This window comes from Epargyreus clarus, unplaced genomic scaffold, assembly GCF_041222505.1.
Source record: "Epargyreus clarus isolate Ecla_fem2 unplaced genomic scaffold, WU_Ecla_fem_2.2 ptg000029l, whole genome shotgun sequence".
Taxonomy (NCBI): domain Eukaryota; kingdom Metazoa; phylum Arthropoda; class Insecta; order Lepidoptera; family Hesperiidae; genus Epargyreus; species Epargyreus clarus.
This window is the reverse complement of record NW_027332235.1, coordinates 8,645,962-8,665,943: the sequence shown is the minus strand read 5'-3', so window position 1 is coordinate 8,665,943 and position 19,982 is coordinate 8,645,962. Positions and strand designations below refer to the sequence as shown.

At 34.8% G+C, this 19,982-nt stretch overlaps 2 protein-coding genes across 8 annotated transcripts in view; one reads left to right on the top strand and one right to left on the bottom strand.

Annotated features, from left to right (window-relative positions):
* UBL3 (ubiquitin like 3) overlaps positions 1-415 on the bottom strand; it is a 279,194-nt gene extending 278,779 nt beyond the window's left edge. For 2 of the 3 annotated variants that reach the window (XM_073089555.1, XM_073089554.1), the window contains exon 1: positions 40-414. In XM_073089555.1, coding sequence (XP_072945656.1) covers positions 40-69 — 30 coding nt within the window. In that variant the 5' untranslated portion in view covers positions 70-414. Of the gene's footprint in view, positions 1-39 lie in introns of all 3 variants that reach the window. The other variant, XM_073089553.1, reaches the window with a different exon arrangement.
* Positions 416-1,979: 1,564 nt separating this feature from the next.
* On the top strand, positions 1,980-18,793 carry Cpsf6 (cleavage and polyadenylation specificity factor subunit 6). 5 transcript variants are annotated; one of them, XM_073089305.1, is made up of 14 exons: positions 1,980-2,135; positions 2,275-2,481; positions 8,069-8,284; positions 9,629-9,743; positions 10,031-10,257; positions 10,706-10,861; positions 11,228-11,321; positions 11,896-12,051; positions 12,565-12,653; positions 13,076-13,354; positions 13,982-14,187; positions 15,387-15,434; positions 16,395-16,493; positions 17,479-18,793. In XM_073089305.1, the coding sequence occupies exons 1-14, from the start codon at positions 2,070-2,072 to the stop codon at positions 17,669-17,671; spliced, it is 2,151 nt and encodes a 716-aa protein (XP_072945406.1). In that variant the 5' UTR covers positions 1,980-2,069; the 3' UTR covers positions 17,672-18,793. The 5 variants fall into 5 exon arrangements, with proteins under 5 accessions (XP_072945406.1, XP_072945408.1, XP_072945405.1 ...); XM_073089307.1 differs by having other exon boundaries at positions 10,016-10,257; positions 11,896-12,033; XM_073089304.1 differs by having other exon boundaries at positions 10,016-10,257.
* Positions 18,794-19,982: the final 1,189 nt, after the last annotated feature.

The following is a 19,982-nucleotide window of genomic DNA, read 5'->3' as shown; positions in this document are numbered from 1 at the left end:
TGTACCGACGTCGACTGTCCCAGCAATGCGAACCCTTACCTTATCTCCTGGGATATTCTTCGCCGACATGATGGGTCACCTTCCTGTACCGTGAACTGCCGTCGTCTCAGGGACGATAAAGGTATCCAATTGCTGCGACCGCCCAGCATATGACACTAACACTACACTCAACAAATCACTCGGCCATTATCACTGATCGAACGGTGCATTAAAGCCACAAACACAATAAACGACCCATACTTTGGCGTCGGAATCAGCACGATTTCCCATTTAGATGCATCTGTACGGATAATTTTCACAACACCACACACAAACACAACGACTGACAGAAGCAAACTTGATTGAATTGAGCTTGACGGAAAATGGCGAGGGATGGATGTACCTCGCCCCGCTCGCCCCGCCGTGCCCCGCACACCACAGACCAAACCTGCCCCAGACAGACCCACGGCGTTGTTTTGACTCTGACCCAGATAGCAGCACTAACGCACATAGCAAAATATACTCGGTTAGTGTATTCACAAGATGCTCCTAGATGGCGCTGATACACATATGGACCTTTAATACAATATACTTTTCTTTTTTCAAAACCTTTATTTTTCTATTGGAAAATAATTTTATACTCATGTAAATTTTATATTTTAAAGTTATACTATACTTAACATATAAGAGTTTAAGGGCGCTTAAGTAATACAATTTATGTTTATAGATATTGCTTATGCTAACACTATGCTGTAAAGATGAAATCGTTACACTGTTAGTTGCGTATTTCTTCTTTGGATTTAATATCGACAATATTATATAAAACGATAAATTGTAATTGTAAGCATTATAAACAGAAACGAAGATACTTACACAGCTATGTATTTGGTCAAACACTACCGTATCATTTGCAACGCTCTACTTACTGCCATTCACGCATTTTATGATTTTTATGTTACACAAAATTGCATTATTAAATGACATTTTGGTAGAAAAATAAAGTTATCGGGTAAATTATACAACTAATTAATTGAGATGCTTAAATTGATGCACATCCGACAATGAAATAATTACTCATGAAAATATAATTTGAACGGAATCCTTTTAATATTACAAATACTTCAATACTAAAAGTAAACTTAGATAAGTACATTTATAATATAAATAGAAAGTACATTTATAAACTTGTTAACAGCTTCACCTGATAGATCTATTACCGACTAGATTAGACAAGCAGTTGTTGAGCACCAAAGTAATACAACACAAAAATACATTAAAATAAAATTATAAACAGGCCATAACGTTTCATGAATTGGCTACTTGACACTTTTTGGGAAACTGTTTTAATGAATTCATATACGTATTATATATGCCTTTCATTGATCATTTTTTCGAAAAAGGGCTATTTAATAATAAAAAACATATTTTTATTACGGTAAACGGAACGTTACGCCAAAACAGGCGGTCAAGTGTCATTTCGTAGCGTGACGTCAACACATTGAAAATATAGAAATAAACTTCGACGTTACACATACTTCAGGTTTCGATGTGATCGACAGGTTTCGATGTAGTGACGTCACATGACATTTGAGGCAGCACTGTCGCCGTTTTGGGATTTAAAATCCACAGATAAAAAATCGAAAATTTCTTTTTAAAAATTAAAATACTTAGAACATATTAAAAAATAAACGAAATACTGCATAATTTATGTTTACTTATAAGCTATCATATCCAACATATTTCATATTTTATTGTTATAACTGTCAAGTACCCAATTGTATGTTCCCGCCTTTTTTATTTTTTTTAAATATATATTTGGAAATGGTCAAAAATGTTGATTTAATTTATTTATTATGTTAGTGTATTCAACTGGAAGGCAAATTACAATCACGTAGAATGTAGATTAAAAAAATACGTAACTAAATGAAGTTGATGATACGAGTACAAAATAATTTAATTAGCTGTAAATTTCATAGAGTATAGAAATAAGTGGATTTATAAACTGTGTGTTTTGTCAGTGTCAGTCAGAAACAACGCCGCGCAGCCGCGCCTGAGCGCTTCGATTTTGTGAAAAACGCTCTATTCGCAAAATGGCGGACGGAGGCGTGGATATAGATCTCTACGCCGATGATATTGAATCAGATTTTAACCGTCAGGTAAGTTAAAATATGCTAAACCATATCATATTCTTCTTAGTATATTTTTCTGTATTGATTGTTAAGATGCGTATGAGATAATGTATGTTAGTGGTAATAGTGGAGCGGTAAAATAAAATGGCGGTGCGGCGTCTTTCAGGACGACTTCGGAGGTGATAATGTGGATTTGTACGACGACGTGATCGCCGCGCCGGCATCGAAGCCCGACGACGGAGACGGTCCTCCGAACTCCGTGCCGCCGCAGCACCCACCGGAGGAGACAAACGGCGGCGCGCCCTATCACAACAACGCCTCAAATCATCATCATGGCCGACGCTTCCAACTTTACGTCGGCAATCTCACCTGGGTTTGTAAAATTCTGTTTAAATATAATGTAAATACGAGGATCGAGTTTAAAATTACCAAACCTGATATCTGTTTTGCATTGTGAAGTTGTAATGTATCGTTACCAATAATGTACGAGATTGTATGCCGTCTTCTCGTAACCAATTTTCTATTTTACATGGTGATATATTTAAAATTTTAATGTACTTTAATGTTTAAGGGAAACCAGTATTTCATTTTGTTTTCAATGTACTTGTGTCTGAGTTTGTATCACTTCAAAAGATGGAATTTATGACCTTTCTTTATATTGCAAATTATGTATATTTGTTATTAGCACAATGTGTGGGCTGAATTAATTGTTCGGTATTGATTAATTTATTTTTATAGTCATCAGTAGGTATGTGTAAGTATTGTATTATGTTTTGCATATCAGACGGTAGCATTTCTTGAATAGTATTGGTACATTATAACTCCACCTTATTGGCCTAACAGATATCAGTGGGGCTGCTATCTGCTGAATTTAAGATAATTATTTATTGATATAAACTGTTGAAAACATTTTATCAAATAAAAATCATAATAAACAACAGATTAAAATATGTATTAACTTTCCGATGGTAGATGTTGGTATAGTACCTATTGTTATTACAATTATATATTAATTAATTTGACATTACGATTAATATTGTACTTGCAATTTCCATTCATTACATCTCAGTTATGTCATGCTACTACAGTTACATTTTCTTAAGCAGATGACAGCCCAATATTGTATAGTAACCAAATTAAAAAAATAATGTGGATCATTTTATAAAGGTAGACATTATTATAATGACAAATTATTTAATCGCCTATTTGCCAATTGGCCTTTTCATTTTCACTTCGGTTGTTTTAATATAACAAATTAAAGAGAAATTATATTCAATATAACAACTAAATTAATAAATCTTCGGAACTATCAAAACATTCGATTTTTACTATATAAGATGGTTGATTTACTTGAGAAGTTAATGATCCGCATTCACATTGAAGCACGTAAATCGATTTTACTATTGTGGGGTGTGCTGTTATATATTAAAAAAACAATGCACACTATAGAACTTCGGTTTCACAATATCTTCGTGAATTAATTTGGTTGCATACAACATAAACATGTGGTGAGTGTGCCTGAGTTATGTTGATTTAAAATATACAAGGGATTTTGTATGCCTCATAATGCCAAATTTTAATGTTATGTAACTTAATGTAAATAGATTCTGTGACTTGTCTGTATATTAATTTTTGTACTTTTGTTACAATATTGCTATGTTGTATATATACACTACAGTTAATCTGTTAAATATAGTTATTTGAATGTCTAAATTTTGTTGTCTTGTTTTAAAGATTTTGGAATTTTAGATAAAGACTCAATTTATTTTAAGGCTTTCCAAAAATACTTTAAAAGTCACTCTAATTTGTTTGTATAAGAGATTGATTGATTGATTTTATTGATGTGAAGATGTTAATTCAAAATTTGTTAGGCACATGCATTTGAGGCACACATTTTCCAAGATATTTTAAAGCTTCTATCTTTTCTCAGAACCACAACACCCATTTTTATATAAGTTATGTTTGGCTAAACACATAAAATATGCTATTATTAAGATGATTTAAATATTATTATTGATATAGCAACAAATGTTACAGACCACAATTATTTATTAACAGTTATAGACATTACTTATTATATACACTTGTATATCGGAATTATGTTATTTGGATAAATAAATTGTTTTGTCTGATAAATGTGAATGACCAATATTGAAAGGCACTTGAACTGCATTTGCGTTTTAACTGATTAATTGATAAAAAAAAATGTTTTATTGTAAATAGTGGGTTGAAAGTTGGGTTTTAAGTATTTGTATTAAGAATAATTCTTTATAAAGTAATATCATAATAGAGGGTAACATTTTGAAGATACATCTTGATGCTTGAAAGGCAAAACTTACAGGACATTGATTTCAAATTAAAACATTTAAAAATAAATATAATAAACTCGCCTAATTGTTGGATTAAATTATTTTCAATGCAACAGTTGTGTGAATTTAATTTAAATTTTCAAGATTAATTCACTCCTGTATATTTTTAATGATGCCTTAATAATCAATAAGATTGCTTTTCAAGTGCCAATATATATAGCAGTTGCTATTTCAAAGAAAAATACTAATGTTTCAATATCTTTTAATAATGTGAGTCTTGGACATTCTCCTTGATTTAAAAGCGAATAATTTAGTTTGGTCTGAAAATTATGATGCTATTTCAATAGTAACTATAAACTGAATTGATATCCTTACTAGTTTGCTGTCATTTTGTTAGATTTTGTCGATGATTTACAGTGTACACATTTTTTTTCTTATTTTAGTCTGGACTTTAGCAACATGCATATATTTAACAAGTTAACATTTCAATGAATCATTTTAAACAATATACATCATTAGTTTAAAATGATATTAAGTGACTTAAATATGTTATTGTGGGGCATGATAACAATTTATTTCTGAAGTTCTATTTAAGAACTAAAAATACAAGTTTATTTTGTTTTAAGTTTCCATAAGTTCACCATGCGGATAATACTAGTAATTTCTAGTAAAATATTTTTTTTTGTCTTCATGTAACAATAATGTAATGCAAGTTAATAATGCAAAATATTTTTAACACTATATACTTCGACTTTTTTAAAATGAGATATTGACAACTCTGTGTGAAAGATTCATTAATTCGAAATATTTTTGTTTCTGTTTATTGCATCTAGTAACATGTGCCGTTGAATTATTTTTATTGTTATATTTTCATCCTTTAGCTCATGGTTCTGGTATATATCCTACATTTTACTAGGATACTTCTTGCTGTTGAAAATTATAAAAACAAATTCTCGGAGAGATACTTATGAACTGTTATAATTAAACATGTTATGGTTTGTACTAGTTTATTATCCGGGTAGAGTTTTAGCTATAGATTAGTTTTTAGTATTTGAAGCTTAGTATTACTGATGTCATCTGTATTTATATTGACTTTCAATAAGATAGTATTTAGTATCCTGTTATAACATTGCTTCGTGGTAACTAATGAAGTTACAATATTTTTATTAACATAAATAAGAATAACATGTAGTGTTTGCATTTTGCACAAAATTTCTGCTTTGTAGTTCATTCAATTTTCAGTTGTTGCACTAGTGCTGTTACATTAAATAAAAACAAAAAATGAATTGCAAATGTGTTTGTACCCTATATGTGCTGAATTGTTATAATGTATATATAAATATTAGAATGTTCGTAATGTCTATGTTACCTACAGTACATACCATAACATGATAAATTTCTCTTTTATATATAACTATCACTTGTATAAGTTTGTGTCCAACACAATATATTTTGCATGTATCGGTGAGGAGAGCTGATGTTTGCAATTGATTTTATGAATGTTGAAGAATGAACAGTTATTGTATGTATTTATATGTATATTAATTTTGTAACCGTATTTAAAATACTTGTATATAAAAACAATGCTAAGATTTATACGATTAGATAGATATGTCATTGTTCAGTGAATAATACTTTGTGGTGATATAAATAGATAATACATTTATTTGCGGTATTTGGTCTGAATTGTGAAGGCAAACCTTATTACGTAGCATGTATAGGTAAGAGATTTTGGTAACTTGTGGATTACCTGGGTAAAGATAGGTCAAGTACTTCTTTAGCCAAAAAAGTCTTGTAAATGATAAAAGTTAAAGAAAGCGATATAGTATTACAATGTTACTAATAATTTACCATTAAAACTTTTTATTAGCACTAAGAATAATTGAAGCATACGGATCCAGAACAGGTTAATTAGTTCTTGATATTATTTTGTCGGATCCTATAATTTAAAATTTATGGAATAAATAGTAGGTGAAATGTTTTTTAATGTGATGTTTCCGCACATTAATGTCAACGCACACACATTGTTTATTACAATTTTCATTCAAAATAATATATCATGTTAGGGCAAATGCTTATGATTTACAAAAGTATTTTCTATGTTTACACATTGTCTGTGGATTGCATTTACAACCAGAATTTTGGGTGATATTATTATTATGTACTGTATGCATAATATGATTATAACCTTATGAATTCTGGTTACTTTTATGTCATTACTAATATTTCCTTCAGGTTTCATCGAGGTAAGAACTTTATGCTTGTTACATGTAGCTGTGTGTTTTAATTCTCACATTTATATGTATTGTATTTTTATTATTTTTAATTTTTTTGGTAACATGAATTTTGCAAATAAGCTCATGTGATCAGTCATGTGCATTGTATATTATGGCCTACAGGGTAACATTCAAATAATTGTTGGGTTGAATCCGTCCAAACATTTACATAATTATTTACATTTATTATAAAGGCACATAAACCCTGCTAATATTGTCTAATCAGATAAAGTGAATGTTTTTTACGCATAAAATATACAAATGTTAGATATGGTGCTCTAATAACTAAGATTATTGTATTAAATTTTCGAAGCATATACATTTCTCGTTATATTTAAAGATTTAATATTTTTAATAACCTAATACATCGTTATCGTTAATTATAAAATTGCGCGATTTTGTTCTTATAACAGATACTGTATAACATTACACATTTTATAACATTACAAATATTGTGTAGAACAATTGGTAAGCTGACCTGGAACACGTGTATCATTGATTTCTAAAATAAGTGTTAATATGCTTAATTAATTTACTAAACATAATATAGATTTCCCCTGTGAAGAAGTTTTTATCTGACAAAATTTTACATCAAATCATACTTTTTTCAAGTTATTGTTAGAAATTCCACATAAATAATTACTGTCTTGTTTTATTAATTAATATGAAATTATAGATCTATTATAAATTTACGTTTTGTCACAATGGATAACTCAATATGTCATAATATTAAAATAAAGACAATAACTATTTTTAAAAGTTAATGTAAAGTAAGATTAAGCTAACATACTTTTTAAAAGCTGGTTAAATGTCTGACTTCCTTCATTATTGTCCAGAAGGAATCGCCATCATATTTTAATTAATGTTTGGTTTGCAGTAATTGTGGGCTGCTTTTTTAATTATAATTGCCATTAAATATTACTGATTGCCATAAAAGACTGTGATATTGACAATAAAAAAATGGTTACAAAAAAACTGTTTCCTTTTCACCCAACGTTACCTGTTACCAGGATATATATAACATTGCGGATGATATAAAACTCTTTAGACAATTTGAAAAGTTTGAATGAGGTAGGAATATAAGACTGATTGGATGTAGTGGATCTATAAATTTTACCGTACGGAGAAAATAACTATCAGCTGTTTCTATGCTAGGATTTTACCGGGAAATAGGGACCGAAATATCGCGAAGCCGGTTTGAGTAAAAGCCGTTACGTTAGGTTTAACACATTCGGATATTTCTCTGGCGCCTTACCATGAGGTACGTGAATACTTAAGTACAAACCACGCGAAATGTTCGCCATAATATATTTTTTATTGCTCAATTTATCCCCGCGAGAGATTGTTCCTTAGTTTTTCAATGGAATGATTGCAGTGGGCGACGGATCAAGACATAGCTAACGCCGTTGCGGACGTCGGCGTAACGGACTTTCAAGATGTCAAGTTTTTCGAGAACAGGGCAAATGGACAGTCGAAGGGGTTCTGCGTGATTTCCCTTGGGTCCGACCAGTCCATAAGGATGGTCTTGGATCGCTTGGGCAAGAAAGAAATTCATGGGCAGCACCCAGTCGTCACATTGCCTACAAAACAGGTAACCATAAGTATTTGTATAGTAATAGTTTAAAATTCGAAGGCAAACACAGTCCTAAAGAAAAAATAAGTATATGATAGAAAAGTCACAAATGAGTGAAGAATTCGAGAAGAAAAAAAAACAATGATTATTTGTACACTATCAATAACTTTACAGTATTTTTCACAAATTTAGCGTGCCAACGTGATAAAAACGAATCACAAAAGTTTATAATATCGTTTCATTTGAAGGAATAAGATCTTATTGGTAGGAGCATTGTTGACTTTTGGCTTATTTTAATTATACATTTAAATAAATCATACGTACATATAGGCCTAATTGATATGCAGTCACTGCCGCAATGGGGACGCCCCTTATTGTACGACCATTAGAAACTCCGCCTGTAACAAAGACAAGAAAAAAATCTTCAGAAAGGAGTAGGCATCTTGTGTCCTTTTTTTTAACGACCCATTACTAGGCGGCACAATTCCATGTTACGCCACTGCTTTCGGGGACCCTCAATAAACAAAGTAATAACCAACTACAATTGCTACGTAATCATATTATCTACCCGGTAAAGTTCAAACAAAAAAGTATTCTTAACGAATATCTCTCGAGATAAACGAGAGATTCTTTACTACAACCTTCAGACCATAAACTATTCCTATAAGGTAGTTAAAGGTTTAGGTTATGTTGCTGCTAAGGGAGATCCACGGATGGACCTACGAACCAAAGATGTTGGATTAATCTGATGATCTGATGAAAATGTGATTTTGTAAGACTAATGTTGGGACTAATTTTGACGGCAGGAGATGAAAGATAATATATACCAATATACTATAATAGACACTATAAGAAGTACCTACACTGCGAAACTTTAAGTCTGCTCTTAAAAACAAGTCACGATAAATTGTAAAACAATGATATCAACAGGAAGATAAAATTTAGGCACTTTTGCGTTAAAGTTTTCTTTACTCGCCCATGGTTTATTTGGTGTAATTTTCTATTAAACAATAATGTTGAACAATTTAACATAGATAACTTTTTACATAGGACAATTAAGACTGGGTACGCGCTAGCAGTCTTGCGAACTCTTGCATTGTTTCTTCATAGTAAAATCTGAGCAACACATTTGTTTATTGGTTCACAATAAATTATGTAAAATAACAAAATTATAAAGATATTTTGTACGCCACATTTCTTTAGACATTGGTACATAAAAGTAGTTAAAATATTAACCATTATTAGTGGTGTGGCGAGCGAACTGTTGAGTTCAAAATTATCGCATAAATGTAGCTTTTCTCGCTGGCTAACTCGTATGCCTGTCTTCACATTATAAAGGGTTATTACACAACTGTTTTTCAGGCACTGAATCAGTTTGAGAGTCAGTCGAAGACTAGGTCTACCCCACCGGGACCAAACAATCCAGGGATGCGGGGACCTCCACATCCCGGCGGTCCACCTGGACCCCACCCAGGAGGTATACACGATTGTGCAACTTCTATGAGATATTACTTGCCCTTTTTCCTACTAGCATCACTTGGCAAACATAAAGATTAATGAAATTTAAACTTGAGTAGGTCAACTTGAACTAGGAAAAAAATTAATTCGTAACTCAATTTTTAACTTAAGATAGTGAGTCGCAAAAGAGAGAATGTTTTGCGATTTCACGTAGTGGAATAAAGGGCAAACACATTTACTTATTTTAATCGTCAATGCATAAAATGCGACAGCGCGCGAACTTTGTATTAGATTTACATTGTTTAGATTTCTTCGGCGGAGGGCCGAACGGGCCAGGTCCTAACGGACCGCGCATGATGATGCCGGGTCCTGCCCATCATCAGCTCCGTGGGCCGCCGCCGGGACCTCATGGTCACGGTCCGCCACCACACCATCTGCCGCAGCACCAGGGACCTCCGCCCCATCATCTGCCACATCAGGGACCTCCACCTGGCCATCAGGGCCCACCACCAGGCCATAGGCCACCCATGCAGGTATTACTTTAAATATTTCTTTTGAGCAATTACCAAAACATTCATTTGTTACTTTGGAATATTCTGTATCTGTCATATTCGAAGTAAGGGTCATATATCAAGTAAGGTTCGAATAATGACTGCATCTTATTCACATTGGTACTCATCATACTTAACTCAAACTTTAAAGAATACAATTTTAACCAATAGTACTTTGTGTGAATACTGTAAAAGTTATTATACACACACTAGAAAAAATCACTCTGTATATTTAAAATTCGCCAATCATGAAACAAACTATAGTCTTATGGTCAAATCAATAGTCCGTCAAGTTAGATGGAAATTGGCAACCAGTACACCTTCCTATATATTGATATTGCATGTTCATCATGGTCCTTCTAGTCCGATACAAAGGCACCTACGAATGTTATCTATTGATCGCGTCACTAATCCACACATAACTCCCCAGTTCCAAGGTCCGCCACAAATGCAACGCGCGGGTCCGCGGGCCGGGCCCGAGTGGGCGCCGCGCGGGCCGCCGCACCACATGCAGCCGGCGCCCGCGCCGCAGTACGGCCCGCCGCAACACCAGCTGCACCAGATGCCGCCGCCGCACGCGGTCACGGTACGTGCTTATTTTGTTATTTGTACAAACTTAACAACTTACGTTATATTAGCCTTGTATAGATCAGATCTAGTGCATTGTTCCAGTGCTAAATAGGTGGTCTGACTATAAAAAAAATACAATTACAATGCTGTATACCCCGACTACAACATTTACGTTCCACTCGTAAGCCTGCTGTTCTTGTCGATGAAGGTGTATCACACAAGGTTTATGCAGCACGGGATTTTAATGTATTTCAGCTGTCGATGATTCTATGAGAATGAAAACTTCATGAAAACTTGAAAAAGTATTAAAAATTAACCCATTCATTAAAGATAGTGCTACTTAGTATTAGATTCAAGTCACTAATTAGTATTTATGTTGCAGCCGCCAGGGCAAGGGATGCCACCTCCACATCATCAGCTACCCCCTCATCAACAGGGTCCGCCGCGTGGACCAGCGCCATTGCCCCAACATCCAGGTACCTTATACTTCACCTTCTACTTACCTTTGTACCTTTTACTTAATGCTTACGTAAAGGAACACGTTGTATCGGTAAAATAGGTTCACATACTACATATTAAAAGTATTTTTAGCCACAAATTATACGTAGATAATTTGAAATAAGCCAAATACCAAGGCGCTAAATTCGGACATGTATGCATGTCCATGGGACGATTAGGATTTTTTTTGGTACGGACTACGGACATATACAAGTCGCCGGGCATTCAAATAAATACCAAGCAAGATATTACAACTGCTGGGTTTCTCAATTTTAGCCTTACTACAAACTGGTTTTACAAGATTTTACATACCTTTATGTAACTAAAATAAAAAAAAACTTAAATGTTGTTGAGGTGGCTTTGTTGGTATTCACTATTTATGAATATCACGACATATGACGATGTGTCAATAGTCAATACAACTAAATCGTTAAAGTTATATTTATATTAGAATATGTAAACCAATGTAATTAAGACTTTAGTCTTGGGTTAATTACATTGGTTGGTGAGCTTTAGCTCAATGTTCTATTAAGAGATAAATAAATCCCTCAGGCGTAGGTGGCGCTCCAGCACCGCACGTGAACCCGGCGTTCTTCAGCCAACAACCGCCGGTGCAACCGCCGCCGAACCAACCTCCACCCGGGCCGCCGGGCCCACCGGGACCCCCGGGACACTTCAACGCACCACACAGTGAGCACTTAATATATAGCGAGTATAATACTTTAGTATTGTTTTTGTTTACTACACTTATAATAAAGAGAAAATCTTTCTACACTTACTGCTATAAGTGTAGAACGACGTCCACGACACGAGATGTTATTAAGGTGGAGCACCTTGTATTTGACACACACATTAAAAAAAATATATATCAAAAACACAGACCTAGAGAAATTTATATTCATAATTAAGATATCCGTCTGGCCGCGGGTCGAACCATCGCGTGTCGGATCGGTATGGTGATGGCTCGGCAACGTGAGTCGCTTTATTAAACAACTTAATTAATTTATTACTTATTTAACTAAGTAGTATGCGACTTATAAGTGCTTACTGCCTTATTGACATGTTTTGAGGTTTAAATAGTCACGTATATAGAGATAGGGCAGAGGCCCTACGATAATGCTATATTTCTAGTGTGGAATTTTGTTGCTGTAGAGATTGCTTCCCATCATAATATAAGGACCATTACAAATAAAAAGTTTCATTATTATTCGTTGTTTATAGGCCCGGGAGCACCTTACGGACACCCATCACACGGCGCCCCACCGCCGGCCCAAGGCCCCAGACAACCGCCATATGGTCGTCCGCCACAGGTAATATTTTTTTATACACATTATAATTTTACTAAATATAAAAAAATACATATTGTAGTCAGTACATTCCTCAACTCATTTTATGGTTGGGCAGTTTTGTAATTGTATAAATTACGACACTAGTGAAGTGTTTTTACTGGATTTATATGGTAAATTGTCAAATGTCTATATTTGGTAAGGAAAACATTGCATAGATTGATTATTTACAACGGTCATAAGTTATAATGCTTCAGATAAGTATGTCTCCCTTATCACCTTCAATCCAGAACAGAGTAGCGGTTAACTCTGTTGTAATTAGGCAGAAATAGTTGTAGCTGTGGTGTCTCCGCAGTCGAATCAGAAAAGTTTCTACCACCACATTTATGTTAACCGCGACGCATCTTACTTGTGACGTCACATTATCATATACGTGCGTCTTTCAGAGCTACCCGTCAGCGGAGGCGCGTCCCGCCCACCATCCCCCACCGCTCGGACCCCACGCGCCCCACGCACCCCACGCTCCCCACGCACCCCACGCGCCCCACGCTCCCCACGCGCCAATCCCCGCTATCAGCGAGGCGGAGTTCGAGGAGGTGATGAGCCGCAACAGAACGGTGTCTTCGAGCGCGATCGCGCGCGCCGTCAGCGACGCCGCCGCGGGTGAATACGCCTCGGCTATAGAGACGCTCGTCACTGCTATATCGCTCATCAAGCAGAGTAAGGTGAGGACAGCTACTAAATATAAATAATATTTATACAGTGTAGTTTTCTACAAGGTTTTTGGGATTGTATTTAGGATTAATGATTTATGGTGTATATGCCTTTCCTTATATTATTGCCGTGAAATGCACAATGTTTCTTAATAGGATCTGAGTGATTAATTCAAAGCAGTATTCACTAGAGTACAATTTAATTATTATTGTTTCTTTTTAAATCAAATTGATAAAGTCAACGAGAGTGCTACATAGTATATTAGGTGTATCTGTAAAACAGATTTACAATATTGAACGATGTTGTTATTTTGCTTAATTTGTGCACTGCAGAGAGATTACAGAACACTGGCATACAGTACTTACTTCTATTCACACAAAACTAAATTTCAAATAGCATATTGGAAAAAAATATTATGATACAGTTCGGGATTGCGCTGTAAATTTTTCGTGAAAATGCCATGGTAATAACATAAGCAAAATACGTAAACTTAAAAAGACTGTGTGCACTTATCTCCTCCATGCGTTTATCTGGATGTAATGGTCAAATTTAAACGAATAAAATTACACATTTCGTGACGTGAAACAGTCAATATACTGACTTTATTGTTATTGAGAAACAAAACTAAAAATACACAGGTGGCGCACGACGACCGCTGCAAGATACTGATATCCTCACTGCAAGACACGCTTCACGGTGTAGAGACGAAGTCGTACAGCGGCGAGCGACGACGCTCGCGGTCCCGCGAACGTGAATCGCGGCCGCATCACCGCGCGCCGCGACGCCGGGAGCGATCCGCGAGTCGGTACCGCGATCGCAGCAGGGATAGGGATGAACGTGATCGGTGAGTAGTTGAGTACACATATAATACAGGTGATTACAGATAGGCGTTTCTAGTGAAAATTAGATGTTGTAACAAACGAACGAAATAATTTAATATAATTTAACAGATTACATTGATCCATGTGTGTTAGTAAGAACTTAAATCTAGTATTAGTAAGTATTATGATCATTACAATTCAATTCAATTTAATTAAAAATAATAATAATAGAGCTATGTGTGGAGGGCTACCAAAAGAACTATCTCCTATCTGATAACCCTTCTCACAAAGCTCCGCCACATAGGCGAGGCATAATTTGGACCTCCATGAAAATGGTGTTGTGAGTGGCCCGTACAGCTCTCATCAATGCCGCGGTTTTAATACAATGTTACATTGGCAGTAAAAACGACAGACAAATAGATGAAATGGACGAAATAATTCAATGTTGCCTTGCAAGTAAAACATATGTAAGTCAGACATAGATGAAATATTATTTATTTATTGGTCAATGTTAAAAGGAATGGTTATGCACCAATAACAATTATGTTAAAGTTGGTGCTATGTAAGTAAGAGTGTGAGATTAAATTAATTTCTATAATGCTATAAAAAGCTTAAAAACGTTTCCATGTAGGTACTATGTAAACATATCAGCTTATAAATAGGGGTTTTATGCAAGGTACACACAATTAATTTTAGAACACAGATACTTTAATTTTATTTTTTGGCTTATAAAGGTAGATGCTTTATTGCTGTATTAGTAATTACTATATTTTTTGTGATTATATCAGTAATGTAATATACAAAGATACATAATATAAGAGCATATTTATAGAGTCGGCAATTATTATTTAGCAATACAATATTTCCAATGCAATTTAGGTCGATACCGGATAACACATCATAAAATATCGGCTAGATTTCTATAAATGTTCGAAATTCGACCATAACCGTTATAGAAAGTTGAGACTTTTTTCGGTTAAAAAATCGATACAAAAAAAGAAAAAATCTAAACTGCGTCGTTTTAGCCTAATAATATGAAAAAAGAAAATGAAGATAATCGGATATAAAAAAACCTATAGCCGCGTTTGTTGTTAAAATGCATTGCGATACGTAAGTTCTTAAAATTAATATGCCATACGTAATAAGTAAGTGTAATGACTTAACTTAAAGTTTAGAGTTTTGGGGATCTTTTTTTTATTTAATTTTCCTTATAACTTTGCAGGTATAGGGAAAGGTCGAGGGACCGCGATCGTGAACGCGACCGTGACGCGTAAGTGGTGTCTAATTTGTGCATAAAAATAAATTAACATTTTCAAAAATAGCGCTACTAATAAGCCAGTTTGAAACTATCCCTCCCTTTGTATTTCTTTGTTTCGAAAAAGACAGTGCATTTTAATAACAAAACGACGCGCATACGACTTATTTAATAAGTTCTTTCGATATTTATAAAACGTTATTAATATGTCTTTAATTATTTGGACATTTTATTTTGTGCTCATATTATACTCTACGGTTTTATAAAAAGACACATTGCGAGAATTTAGTGCTACCGGATTAGTCGTTAAATGTGTACATGCCTTAAAACTTGGGATAATCTATATGAATTTCAATGCTTTCAATAAATTTGAAAGGTTTGATACGGGTACTACCAGCTGTACACTGTTGTTTTAGATTGGTGTCTAATTGTTATTGCAATGTTTGGTTTTGTATACTGTGTGTAATTCTGGTTCATTATATAAAAAATATATTGTGGGGTTGAGTCTATATAGTCCGATTTTCTCTTATTATGAGCAACAGGCTGCACATAAATATATATTACAATATAAAAAAGGATCACTGATGTTATATGAGGATTTTAATGCTCCTTTTTACCCGCTTTGATGTTTTGTCACATTGCTTGGTCTCAAAGTACAATAAATAAATTGAGTTATATATTTATTTTTATAAAGACCGTATTTTCCTCCATCCTTTATTCTTATAAGAATATATTATTATGTATGTGGCTGTAAATTATTGCCTTTTTGTTTTTACTATACGTCACGGTTCGTTTCTTTGAGATTGTTTAAATACAACTGTTTTATTTATGTATGTAGCAATTGTTGTCAAAAAACCATCATTTACCAATAAACATACCATACGTTTGTTCTACCCTTTCCAGCATATTGTACGTATGAACCCTTGGCTTCACCTATTATGAACTGCAATGTAACACATAGTTTTCTTGTTCCAGATATTACAGGGATTACCGTGAGAGGGAGCGCGATCGTTCCAGGTCTCGCGAGCGCGAACGCGCAGATCATTACAACAGGGGACACAGCCGTGAGGAGAGGTGAGTTGATTTTAGATCTAGAACTGTGCAGGTTCATGACTATAATTAAGAAACGGCGTATAGGTCATTATTATAGTGAAATAAATGTGCATTATTAATTACTGTCCAGTAAATTCTATGTAAAAAACGATTGGGGCCGTGTAAAATTATTATTTTACTGTTAGGCCATTAAGGGTTGTAAGCATATTATGCATCAGTGTGTAGTTCAAATATGCTGAATTATTATGCAAAATATTACAAGAATAGTGAATTATCTTGTAGTTATTTAGAAAGTTAACTTCTTTTAATTATTTATTAAAACACGCAAAATATAATTTATTATATATAAAGTATTAAATATACCTCTCCATAAATGTGAAAGTTATTATCAATTAAATTTCCCGAATTTATTATTGCAGGAAGAAAATATAGTGAGTATTGACTTAGTCCAGTAATATTATGTAAAATAATTTATAAACTTTATGGTTTTCATTGCACTTTTTATGACATGACAAAATAAAAGTAATGTACACAAAGGAGCATAATAAAACTGGTTATAATAAAATGGATTCAGTTTGTTTGCATGTTAAATTTAATTGCACAAATGCTGTATGAAGATTAACCATCTCCTAGACTATTTTAGGGAGTTCTGAATAGTAAGGCCTTAACAACATTTTGAGGCATACATATACGTTAATAAAGTTAAATAAACGGTTTTAAAAAGCGCTGGAAGCCGTAGCTTATTAGTTATTTGCTATATATTGCAAAGGTCCATTTGAGACCAGTATCTAATGCTCGGATTGCATACTCCATGGACAAGTAATGTGTAATTCGAAACACATACCCATTAATATGTATATTACTTATGATTATGAGTTTCTGACCCATTTGTAAATGACAATTCGTGTGCGATCGTGTCACTGACGAATTTCAATGGTTGGAATGTGTGTAATGGCGTATATTAAGCGTCTATTTAGCAATATTCTAAAACTGTTTTTCTTCGCAGGCCCCGCAAGTCACCAGTAGAGGCCGCAGCGGAAGCGGGCGCCGCGGAAGCTGGTAGCACCAAGCGAGCGGCCGCAGCGCCGTACTACGACGAGCGGTACCGCGAGCGGCGCGACCGCGAGCCGCCGCCCGCCGACCGCGACCGCGACCGCGAGCGCGACCACCGCCGCGACGCGCGCGACCAGCGCCACTGACCACCGCCGCGCACACCGCCGGGACGGACGTACGTCAGGTACTCGTTCGTGACGGTGACGAGGTGCGTGCGACACGTACCTAATACATCCAACCAATCTGCTGATTCCTTCCTCATGAACTCGTTCACACTGAACGTTCCGACGTCGGTGCCGATCAACGCTGTCGCGTCCGCGCCTAATCTACTCTCGCATGTCGCTTCGATGGTCGCGCCGTTGAACCCATTTGTGCTTGGCGCGATTAACCCGTCGGTAATCGAACCGAGCGTGAGTGCGAGCCGACACAGGTCCCGTGCGCGGCAATTGACGCACGTATCCACCGCTGAGATGCCAGATAGCTCTGATCAAGCGAATGAAATGTAACATGCACCACTTCTACTGACTGCGAGAGCGACACGCAACATGGATTTCGGCCACGGCCGCGGCTAAAGTAGTGTATATCTAGTCTGCGGCAAACTGCTAGTCAGCTCTGAAGTTGTTGCGAGCCGATGTAGTCATACTATTTGCTATGGCGGCGCGATTCATTTCTATATTCAGAGTGGACTAGCAGTTTGGCGCGGACTGTACTATTGTAACGGTGACAATTATCACCCCACTCTCACGTGACGATCCCAAGTCAGTACCAATAAACCCATCCAAGTTTCACGCTTGGACGTGCTTACCTATCCCACTCTCATTGGACGCTTCGATGTCCGTACCAATCAATCAAATTGCACTTTACACTCCAATGTCCATACCAGTCACCACTTTTTTGACACTTCTTTGGTAATACCAATAAATGTTCTCTCATTCGCTTTAGTCATCTATTAGAAAACACGTCAACTCAGATCTTATACACAACAATATGGTAGCGTCTTAACTATACAATGAAGATCAGATCAGTAATTATCAGTTGTCAGGTGTCAGGGAGAGGTCTAGTGCTAGCTGACAATAAGTAAACAACGCCGTAGAACATTGTACCAAATTGTTGGCAATGATTGTTAATAAATGGTAGTTGTTATTGCAGAAATATTTTTCAATATGACAGCATTAAAGTTTGCCTTTTCTTAAAGTTCAAATGATTGTGAAATGAGAGAAAATCTAGTGAGGTTGGTAAGTTCTAGATGTATATTAAATGGTGTCATGTGATTTGATCAAATCTGAAATGGAATTGGAATTTTTGGACTTCGAAATCCCCACTGGAATAGCGTAGTGTAAGCTCCTTCAGTTCTGGAGAGAGCCATGCCCAATATTGGGATTACTTAATTGTTATAAAACCGTAAATGTCTCAGCAATTATTCTCTTAATAATAAAAAATTAAATTATAAAACTCAGTAGTCCTTATGACAATTTGTTTTGCCGCTTGTATATAAGCAATCGCTTGTACGAAAGGGTTTTTATTTCTATTCTAAACTTGGTCTGTAGTTCATTACAGACTTTCAATAATAAAATGGAATAGTTGTAAAATGTAGTGTTTGAATTATACTGTTCAGTAACCAAATATAGTACGTGTTTATTTCAATTATTTATTTTTACTTGGGAAATCCAATGTAGTCTTTTAATATAACAGACACTTATACTTATAAATTCAATACGTTTGCAGAGGAAGATTTTCGTGGGGTACTCCTCTATCATGTTTAAAAATGTGTTAATATAACTATTTATAATCTTGTTCGGTTCGCCAGATAGTGTCTGTGAATATATTATTCGTAATGGTTATCAAACTAGTGGAGTAAGCCGTTTTCATCCATATCTCTTTAGTCATTTAATTATAACATAAAATACTGAGGTTTTAAGTAATGTTTTAATACCTACTATTATATTATTTATTATAGTATCCTGTAACATTAAGTCACTGTCAAATATATATGCTTTCTCGACTATATCTATTATGTAATGTTAATGTATGCAATAAAACAATGGATTTAGTAAAAGTCAACATTCCATGTTTTCAAAATAACCATTTCCTGTTTAAATTTCGGATTGAAACTGCGGAAAATTATATTTCTAACAACTTTGATGTAAAAATGCATAGTGTATTCTTTAGTAATCGCTGCGGAGAAGGGAAATAAATGTTTGTGTTGGAGTTTCACGGAAAAATATTGTTATTGGAGAACCAGAAAATACAATTTCAATGTACAATTTGAACGTGATTTTTTAATATAATAAACGTCATGCATGACCTATTTTATTTAAGCTGTTAGTAGTGTTTTTAAGTAGATTTTCAGTTGAAAGAATGCTTAAATTTATTACTATCTCGTGTGGTATCCAATAAGCTACAATTTATCATTGTGTTATGTTGATTCACGGCAGTATCTATAGGTGTATATGGTTT

What these genes read in the sequence shown, in the direction of transcription:
- Cpsf6 (XM_073089304.1), top strand. Translation starts at nt 2,070, where the DNA reads ATGGCGGACGGAGGCGTGGATATAGATCTCTACGCCGATGATATTGAA. An exon ending in ACGTCGGCAATCTCACCTGG is followed by an intron (nt 2,482 to 8,068) that starts GTTTGTAAAATT and finishes GAATGATTGCAG; the next exon opens with TGGGCGACGGATCAAGACAT. An exon ending in TCACATTGCCTACAAAACAG is followed by an intron (nt 8,285 to 9,628) that starts GTAACCATAAGT and finishes ACTGTTTTTCAG; the next exon opens with GCACTGAATCAGTTTGAGAG.